The following is a 10,133-nucleotide window of genomic DNA, read 5'->3' on the forward strand; positions in this document are numbered from 1 at the left end:
TCCTTCAATTTTAATACACTACTATCTTATAACTCTGTTAGTCAACATCGATTCTTCCAATCTAAAACATAAACCTTCATCGAACCATTCATATACATTCTTTGCAGTCGAAATTATTTCAACAATAGTTTACTCAACTAATCAAATAAACAATCAATCTCATACACCATGTCACTTCCATTATTCAAGCTTAACATTCTAGCTTCCTTTATTTATAAACTGATCATTAATGTACCCATACTTAAACTCTTCTTATCAATCCTTAGTTTTACTCAAACATTTGAATTCTCACTTCCTTCACTTTATCACTTTACTATAATCATAGTATACAACTGTATCCAGATTCACTTTATATTTGGATATCATAACCTACCATATCTTGAAATCTTGTAATTTCAATACATTCCGTCCCATAATCTTGTTAGCCCACGCTAACTCTTTCCATCTTAAATACAAAAACAATATTTACCTCACTTGATACATTTAAAATACTTCTATGTTTCGATTTACATAACTTCTAAAAGAGCTTTTAACCCAATTCACAAGGGTTGTCTTTAACCCTGATTTATCCTCAATTAACTCTTTGTTTAATCTTTCAAGATCAAACCTACTGTTGGAGTCTGTCGAACTCTCATCTGATTTGATTCTCTGACGGAGAATACAACTAATTCATGTCTGGTTTAAAGTTGAACCAGAATCTCTACCTTTCTATGAGGGTGCTAAAATTCTATGAAGCACTAATTCTCTTAATCATCTAAGATTTTATTTCTTCAAACCTTTCGTTCTGAGCTTTTTCTCTTTAAAGCTTTAACACAATAACAATTTCTTGAAACGATAACAAATTCAAAACCAGTAACACTCTTTTAATTTAAGGCGCAAGTCCTAACAACAAATTACATGTATCATTTTTCAGTCGAAATTAACTCAGCAGCAATTCTGCTCAGCTGAATAAACTTATAATCATACTTATACAAGGTGTAATTCCCTTGTTTCAAGCTCGTGCATTCCAGTTTCATCTGTCTTATAAACTGGTCATCAATGCACTTATTCTTGAACTCTTATACAATTCTGATCACATCATTTAATCTTTTAACGTTCTTATTGTGACAATTGTCCACCATACTCTAACTTACCAAAGTAGTAACCAAAACTACTAAATTCAACATCTCCACTTTGAAGAAATGAAAACCTTTTATCATATCATTCAACCAAAGGTCTATAACAATAGAACCTTCCTTAAATCCACCCTTGAACTTGGGTGCTCTCAACTTTATCAACTAATTTGACACATTCATTCTATGAGTTAAATAAGTATAAATTGAAAACACATCAGAACATTCTTCAACATGAAGAATAATTTTTCCAAATTTTATACAGGCATTTCCTGAGGTTTTCGCTCTTCTCCCTGCCTGGCCAGGGCAGGTGAATGCTATTACCTTCAGGTTTATTACCTTTCACTTCTTTCGAAGCTCTTATTATCATACTTATATTATCACATAATAATCTATTTTTTTTATTAGCAAGACAGCATACTCCTTACACTATCAAATCAGAATTTTTCACTTTGAGTTGCCATGTATATTTTTCAAAACACTTATGACTTCGATTTAAGCCTAGAATCGGCTAAACCGTAGCTCTGATACCATTAAATGTAACACCCTCAACTCGTATCCGACCCGAATACGAGTTTGAGGTGTCACATTGACTTTTCAAACATTTATTCGTATAAAATAGTGAGTAATTTAAAAACTTTTATAACATTTAACTTATTCAAAACGTTTACAAAATATATCAGAGTTGGTACAATTAATATCATTAGACTACATGCCAACTACACTCTACATACAGTACATATATTTTTCTGATCTGACATTTGGTAAGGAGAACTGACTTGTCTTGCTCCGTATTACTCTTTACTCTTCTCGAAACCTACGTGTGAAACAATCACACGCTAAGTCGAAGACTTAGTGAGGCATAACAACTTATAATGCACTTTATAACATATATCAATACATGCATGTTCTGTTCTATCATGTTATACCAATTCTATGCATTCTTCGTATCATATAAAATCATATCAGATTAATTACAGTAAATACATACATACACATAATTCATCATTAACAGTTTATCATGTAATCTCATACTTTTATGGTTAACCTTTTCAATCAAACACTATACACACACAACATCATATCATTTCTATAACATTTATCATACCACTGACATATATTTGTTCATATCTCTGGATTAGCCCATGTACATATGTGAGAACTATCGATATGTGAGTCTATAGAGGTTGTGCACTAATGCTGTCACCACAGCTCGTATAATTACACCGAAGTGCCGCGTAGAATTGCACCGTAGTGCCATATAATAATGTCCATAAGGACCACATATTATTCCTTAAGAATCATATACATATACTAGGGATCAAGTATGTGTCTTTCAAGACTTCACACATGTTCCACAGAATATATATATATCCCGAAGGACCGCGTAGAATTGCACCGTAGTGTCATATAATAATGTCCATAAGGACCACATATTATTCCTTAAGAATCATATACATATACTAGAGATCAAGTATGTGTCTTTCAAGACTTCACACATGTTCCAAAGAATATACATATGTCCCGAAGGACCGCGTAGACCCTCGACTCTTGGCATGCCAACTATACCCCTAGCTCTCATGACACATAACATGGGCATTATCTTTTATATCCTTTTTCATATTCATGTAACCATATCATATATTCATATAAGCTCATGGTTTCATTCACATATACGTGTAATCACGTAGTTCATGTCGATTCTCATATGAGTTCATATTCATATAAACATAGGATTCACCCTCATGTATCACATATACTTTCTCTTTCATATGGCTCATAACATTTCTCATGTGTTCACATGACATGTAAATCATTGTCATCTTATCATGTTATCACATAAGCATATCATCTTACAATACATACAAAACATATCAATACCTATATTCACATATACCTATCATTTCATTATCCTTATTATTATTCTTATCATTACCATTAATCCCTTTTTCTTACCATATTCATATCAATAACACATATACTCATGCACACATATAAATCATAACAAATACATACTTCTATGAATTCATGTTTTTCACTATTGGAAATAGACTCATCACAAGTCTTATTTTCCCTTGAACCTCATATACTAGAGAATGTGCACTCACCTTAGCTTTGCTTTGATTCGATTATAATCCTTCAATTGATCCGGAACGGGATCACGTTCTATATCTACACCATCATACATAGATCTATATTAGTATTATAACTAATATACTCTAATGGTTCCTCTTTAGACTAAGAGAAAAGGCAATTTCATCTTTTAATGAAGGTATGCATCGATGCACTACTGATGCATCGGTGCATAAAATGCATTCGATGTTTGTTTATTACTGTGATGCATCGATGCATGCCTTATGCATCGATGCACCTTCAAACAATTTTTGGGTTTTTATCATTGATGCATCGGTGCACAATGAATGTGCATCGATGCACTCTGCCCAGAACCTCTTTTTGAACCTGAAAATTCATTCTTTTTGGATTAAAGCCTTCATATTTCATTCCCTTTCATAATCCTAACTTTCATATACATGTTTAAACTCATTTATAATCATTTATCCCATCTTTAACCTTAATATCCTCTCCTCTTAAGGAACTTCAAGAATCATACCCTATTTTCCACATGTTTCAAATCCAATTCTAACACTTAATACTTCTTAATTTAGCTGATGACAAGTCAAATTTAGTTCCCAATTCAACTTATCATCTCTTTTCCAAAGATTCACTTAAAAACCCATTTTCTTTACTCTTTCATAACTCCTTTATCTTTTGATTTTAAGATAACTTAAGCTTTCCTTAAGCTTAGTTATCCTCTAATGATCAAAACCCAACCTTTAATTCAACAAATAATCAAGAAATCAGAAACTCACCTTTGCTTAGCTTCCACGGGGAGGAGAAAGAAGAAATGAAGAAGAAGATGAAAATGTTTTCATCTTCCACGTTTTCATCTCTTATAAAAGGGATAAAATATCTTTAATGTCAAATGACCATTTTACCCTTTATTTCCTTTAATAATTACTAAATAACCTTCATCATATATATCCAATAATCATTGAACTATTTCATTCTTCACCTTTAGTCATCAAATTCTGAAACTTTACAATTTGGTCACTAACCCATAAATTGGGATGTTACAATCCAACTATTATGTTCATTATGCGGTAACTCCTCCATCCAATATTCCTATAAATCATGGAATCACAGACCAGATGCCTTCTTCCAGCAACTATGGTCCCATTGGAGTGTCTGCAGATGAATATGCAAGGAATTGCCACTTAATGGATAATGTTAGAGGCTTGTATAAGAGAAAGAATTCTGAAGGTGTCCCTGGAAATTTTCAGCTTTTTAATGCCTCATCAAGCTCTAGTTCCTCAATTACACCATTAAATACTAGGAATCCTGATGGGTTGGAACGGTGGATGCTGCACCCTTCAGTACGTCTCACTATAGGGGAAATGGCCCTATACAAATTAGAGAAGGTGGATCTCAAAGGAGTGCGAGGAACAGATTTGGGGCAACTGCAGTGGATCCTGTTTTGATGCAAAACGCCAATCATTATTTTCAGGGAAATTACTTGGGTCTGCCTTTTCAGCCAACTATAACAGATGGAGGTACCTCAACTTGGGCTCAGGCTCCTGGTGTTCCTTACATGCTTTCTCTATCTAAATATATATTTCTTTTTATGTATAGCTGTGTTGATGTAAATTAGGTCCCGTAGGAATATGTTTTCACCTTGAAACTGATTACCTTGAACTTGTTTTTCTACAGGTAGCAATGTTGGTGGACCTACGGAGACTAGGCATAGAAGTTCCACAAGGTTCTCACATTCTCCCCTTGACCTTCGGAATCCGAACTTCCATCATCCTGCACCGCCTATTGAAGGAGTAAGGGGCCACTGCATTAATGTACACCCGCAAGAGGCAGCAGTTCCTTATTACTTTCCAGTGAGTTATACCTCACAGAGCACCATGAATTCTTCACAGGATGGTTTGGAGGTGGGGCGTAGACATTTCGGACCAGTACCACCTACTGGCTTCAGGATATATCATCCTTCCAGGGGGAGTGGTGTGTTACCTGAGACTTCTCTGAGACTCCGTAATCTCCCTCACTTGAGAGTTCTTCCACCTGATGTAAGTACTGTTTTTCATTTCTGCAATGTATCTCTGTTCATTTACCGTTTGTTTTATTTTCTGAACTAGTTCCCAGAATTTTACGAAGAAGTTGGGAATCTTATAGATCATCACAGAGATATGCGCCTGGATATAGAGGAAATGTCTTATGAGGTATGACGAAGCCCATTAGATGTTGTCTTGTCTTGCATGTTATGGCTTTAATTTTACTGACCCTTTCCTCGAACTTTCCGAATGACCACAGGAGTTACTCGCGCTGGGAGAGCGGATTGGCAATGTTAACGCCGGTTTATCAGATGAAACCATCAGACGTAAATTGAAAACAAGATTGTATTCGACATTTGCAACAAATATTAACCTGGAAGAAGTGGCACCTGTTGACCAGGAACCTGAATTTTGTACAATTTGCCAGGTAATTAGGAGATCTTACAGCTTAGCTCACACCATTCATTGTTGAAGAGCACATTTTTTCTTTGTTCTAGTTTTAGCACAGTTTTTTCATCACGGCATTGCCATTCACTCCTAACATATGTTATTTTCCTTTTTGTAATTTTGCAGGAGGATTATAAGAACCAAGAGAAAACCGGCACTCTAGATTGTGGACACGAGTATCATGCCGTTTGCTTAAGAAAATGGCTGCTCGTGAAGAACGTCTGCCCCATATGCAAATCAGAGGCATTGCCCACATAGTCCAAGAATGCATAGGGGCGACATTATCCAACAAAAAGTAATAAACTACATAAAATGTTTGACGGTCTGTTTACCGTAAATCGATATTTGTAGAGTATTTTGTACATCAACTTGTGGATGTCTAACAGAATCATTTATTTGTTGGTTGTGTAATTATCAACAATTGTACATACTTCCATTATGCAGTCTCTCATGCGATGATACTAACTATTAGCTTGACGTGTAAACGAATTGAACGAATACAAACGAGAGAATGCACATGTTTGTTTATTTTTAACCAAATACGAACAAAGTTTCTTGTTTGTGTTTGTTCGCTAAAATAGTAAATGAACATAAACGAACATAAACAAATGTATTCATGGCTGCCTGGTCTTTGACCGAGAGAAGAGGAGAGGAGCGACAACGACTTACTTGGCTGGTGGTCTTTGACGGCCATGAAATGAAAGGGATGGTAAGCTGTTTGGTTGAAAACTAGAAATTATATATGTGAGAAGATAGAATGAAAGGGTGTGTATATCTATTAGATGAGTGAAAATAGAATGTTGGTTCTAAATTTATATAAAATTAAAAATTTTGTATATTAAGTGATCTTTAACTCATTCGTATATATATATATATATTACCAGTTTAGGTTTATAAATTAAGTAGTAATATGCTTGGATCCTAAATCTATATTGAATCTATAATAAGTTCCGAAAATGCAGAAACACCTCCATACATGACCATTATTTTACATTAAAGAACATAACACCTTAAAACTGCTACACCCAGCTTATTCATTGGATCCTACATTGGATTCTATTCATCTTGTTTTGCAACTGAAGACTGTTTTTTGACAAGATCTTTCAGAGCTTGAATGAAATTGTTGATATATTCTTATTGAAGATCTCTTTTGGAAAATGTTTGTTTTAGCTTAACACGATTTGCCCTCAGCAAATTAGCTGTTTCATTGTCTTTGTTCATCACAAACTCGATGGCTTCATTCAATGACTCCTTTGAGACCTGCCAGTTTTTACCTCTCTCAACTTCAACACCAATCTTCAGTTCATTCACCATCAACCTTGTGTTCAGAATATGATAAAAAATTTCAGGAATCAACATGATCTGACAGTCACTAAGCAGAAATTCCCACATTGATCCATACCCAGAGTGGTTCACGAAACACCCAATGTTAGGGTGGTGCAACAATAGCTGTTGTGGAACCCAGCCACCATAAACCAACCCTCTCCCTTTAACCCTATCTTTGAACCCCTCAGGTAGGGCTTCTTCAACAGTCGAGCATCCTTTGGGTGGCTTTAAAGCTACCAAAAATGGGAGTCCACATAACTCGAACCCCAGAACTAACTCCTGGAACTCATCCTTCTGCAACTCACTCTGACTTCCGAATGCGCAGAACACAACAGACCCAGGCTCGAACTGGCTTAGCCAAGTAACCCATTTGTCATCAAGTTGTTGGGTCTTTGTTTCAGGCAAGCGAGGCCCCGATAACAAAACAAGCTTCCCAGATTCTTGAGCAACGTAGTCAAGAAATGGTCCATCGAGTTCACGGTAACTCCTGAAGGCAACGACATCACTTCCTATCATACTCTTGTTCATCCGTTCTTGTAACGACAATCCACTCCCGAAATCCTCAGCCAGAACCAACAGTGCAGGTGTCTCTTCAACATTGAACCTCACCGTGGAAGAAGGGTAAACGGGAGGCAATTCTATCGCCTCTTCTAACGTCGTTTCCTTGGTTAGTTTCTTAGGTTTTATCGCCATCCCCACAGTCATCGAGAAAGTCACTACATGATGATCCCAAGTTGGCGAACCAAGTCAGGGATCCAAAACCCTGTATCATAAAAAACCATATCAGGTTTTAGAACCTTGAAGATGGATTCAACTTTATCTCCTGTTTGATCAACAACAAAAGCAAGATACTTTTGTTGGTTCAAAGGAACGACATGTGTGGTTTCAGCACCTGGAGAGAGACCATCGACTTGAGGAAGGACGAGAGGAAAGAATTGAATGAGGTTGGGGAATTGGTTCATGTTTTCAAGCTCTGGTTGAACTCCTTTAGGCGAAAGGAATGATATTTTATGGCCTTTATGAGCAAGCTTATTTGAGAGATGAAGGAAGGGGATGAAGTGACCATAGGCAACCCATGGAAACATGGCAATGTGAAGCTTTGAGCGGTTGGATTTGCTCATTTTTTCCCTTCAATTTTTTGTTGAGCAAGGAGAAGTGAGACCGAAGCTGTTAAATACTAAAGGCCTACCTAGTTTGTAACGCCTACAGTCCACAGTCTCACAACAAACGCCATATATATTAAGCTTGTTTCTTAATACAGCCAAGTTTTGCATGTGCAGAAACGGAGCTGGTTACGATTTTTCTTCTCCGTGTTGTTCATTTACTTCCCTTTTCTTATCTTTTCTGCAACTACGTACTCCAACAAACTTGACCCTCTCAAGAACATTGTTCTAGGGCCTGGCCTCGTAACTATACAAGTCCTTGAAATGAACAAAAGCTCGCCTTTCTGCCTGAAGAGAAAGCAAAAGTTGGTGAGCAGAAAGCATGGTCCACAAGGAACAATCTTATGATTTCAGAAGTGTGAACTCCTGGTCCCCTGGATCCACCATCAATGAGATCCATTTGTCAACCTCAGACTTTTTAATCTGTAAAATCTCACTTCTGTCCTCATTTTCTTTCACAAGTTATTTTATGAAAGGTTGTAATGGTAAAAATACATCATAATTCATCGTCTCCTTTTCACAGTTTATCCATACACGATTTAATTGAATTATTTTTCATCCCTTTATTAATTTTGTCCATCCAAAAATATACTGGTAATTTGACGATAAATATAGAAAAATTTATTTTATGGATAAATTTATAATGGGATCATAAATTAGAGGTTGATAAATAAAATATTTTGAAATTTATAGATTAATTTAGAATAAGAGTTGTTGTTTGATGATCTTTTTATAAAATTAAATTCATTTATAATTGGACTAAAAAATTGATTTCACAAATATGAAGTGTGTTATCTCATGTATAAATTTAATATAAATTTGACCGATTTATCCCATAACAGTCCTAATTTTTACTTACAGATAAAAAATACAAAATATCATCATTGCTCTGAAAAATAGATGATTCAATTTAATAATAAGTTAGTTTAGATATGCTCTTCTCATTTTTTTTATGGATTAATGGAGTATAAAACATTAAAAAAGTTGTTCAAAAAGAAAATCAAGGAGAGGAAGAATTGATTTTGTATCAAATTATAAGAAATTAGAAAAGAAAATATAAAAAAGTTGATTCACAAATAAAAATTTAAGTAATCAAAATATAAATCTACTTATAACTAATTTATCAAAACATAAACAGAATGTATATGTCGGAATCGTCTTTCGGTTGGCCCGAAATTGGACTTCGACTTGGATTAAATGAATTGGAGTCGCCCCGACCATTTAAAACGAATTTAGGTGGGTCAGACACCATCTTACCTGATCTGCGTTGTACCAGAAACGTGTCGGGTTCGGGTGTCGGTTACGGTCAAGGAAGGATTAGCACCCTTGAACCGCCCTTTCGGTACCAATTAATTTTCCGGTGTTATCTTTATTTGCGAAAATTAAAATTAAAATTGAAATTCAAAAATTCAATTCGAATTAATTACATTTAATCGATTGAAAGTATCTGTAAAAAGTAAAAAATGTTAGATTGTAAAAATGAAAATAAACATGAGAAAAGAATAACAAAAAATATTAATATAATAATATTAATAAAATAAATATATATATATATATATAACAATGTAAAAAGAAATAAAAAATATTAAAATTAGGAGAAAATGAAATATATATATATATAAAATAAATAAATAAAAATGAAATAAAAAGAATAAGTCAAAAGTTGTTACATCTCCCATGTTTTGCGTGTAGAGAAACTGAATTTGCAATGAAAATGCTCTGCCACTCCTCGTGCTTTTAGATACTGGCTTTGGATCATCCACGCTTATTTTTTGTCCATTTCTTCCCTCATTTTTCAAATCGTTGCCCCTTCCTCTGATTTTGGTTGAACGTTTTTCTCTCTGTCCTTTTCTCTTGATGCATGAGTCTATTTATAGTCTAAAGAAATCTATTTTTAGCTCAGATTTAGAGTCCTACTTGGACTCAAAATGCTTTGGTTTTAGTGTTTCAATGGGACTTAAATACGTTGG

General features: G+C 34.8%; 1 protein-coding gene and 1 pseudogene across 1 annotated transcript; one reads left to right on the top strand and one right to left on the bottom strand.

Annotated features, from left to right (window-relative positions):
- The first annotated feature begins 4,232 nt into the window (after window positions 1–4,232).
- On the top strand, window positions 4,233–6,113 carry LOC120127689 (probable E3 ubiquitin-protein ligase ZFP1). Its single transcript, XM_039145549.1, has 5 exons — window positions 4,233–4,723; window positions 4,881–5,242; window positions 5,312–5,395; window positions 5,487–5,654; window positions 5,801–6,113. Exons 1-5 carry the CDS (start codon window positions 4,651–4,653, stop codon window positions 5,930–5,932), a joined length of 819 nt encoding a protein of 272 aa, XP_039001480.1. The 5' UTR covers window positions 4,233–4,650; the 3' UTR covers window positions 5,933–6,113.
- Window positions 6,114–6,730: 617 nt separating this feature from the next.
- LOC120127742 lies at window positions 6,731–8,153 on the bottom strand (annotated as a pseudogene).
- Between the last annotated feature and the right edge of the window lie 1,980 nt (window positions 8,154–10,133).

This window comes from Hibiscus syriacus, unplaced genomic scaffold (assembly GCF_006381635.1).
Source record: "Hibiscus syriacus cultivar Baekdansim isolate YM2019G1 unplaced genomic scaffold, ASM638163v2 tig00110472_pilon, whole genome shotgun sequence".
Lineage (NCBI taxonomy): Eukaryota > Viridiplantae > Streptophyta > Magnoliopsida > Malvales > Malvaceae > Hibiscus > Hibiscus syriacus.

Coding starts and splice junctions, on each gene's coding strand:
- LOC120127689 (XM_039145549.1), top strand. CDS start 4,651: ATGCAAAACGCCAATCATTATTTTCAGGGAAATTACTTGGGTCTGCCT. Junction 4,724..4,880: donor GCCAACTATAACAGATGGAG/GTACCTCAACTT, acceptor GTTTTTCTACAG/GTAGCAATGTTGGTGGACCT. Junction 5,396..5,486: donor TAGAGGAAATGTCTTATGAG/GTATGACGAAGC, acceptor GAATGACCACAG/GAGTTACTCGCGCTGGGAGA.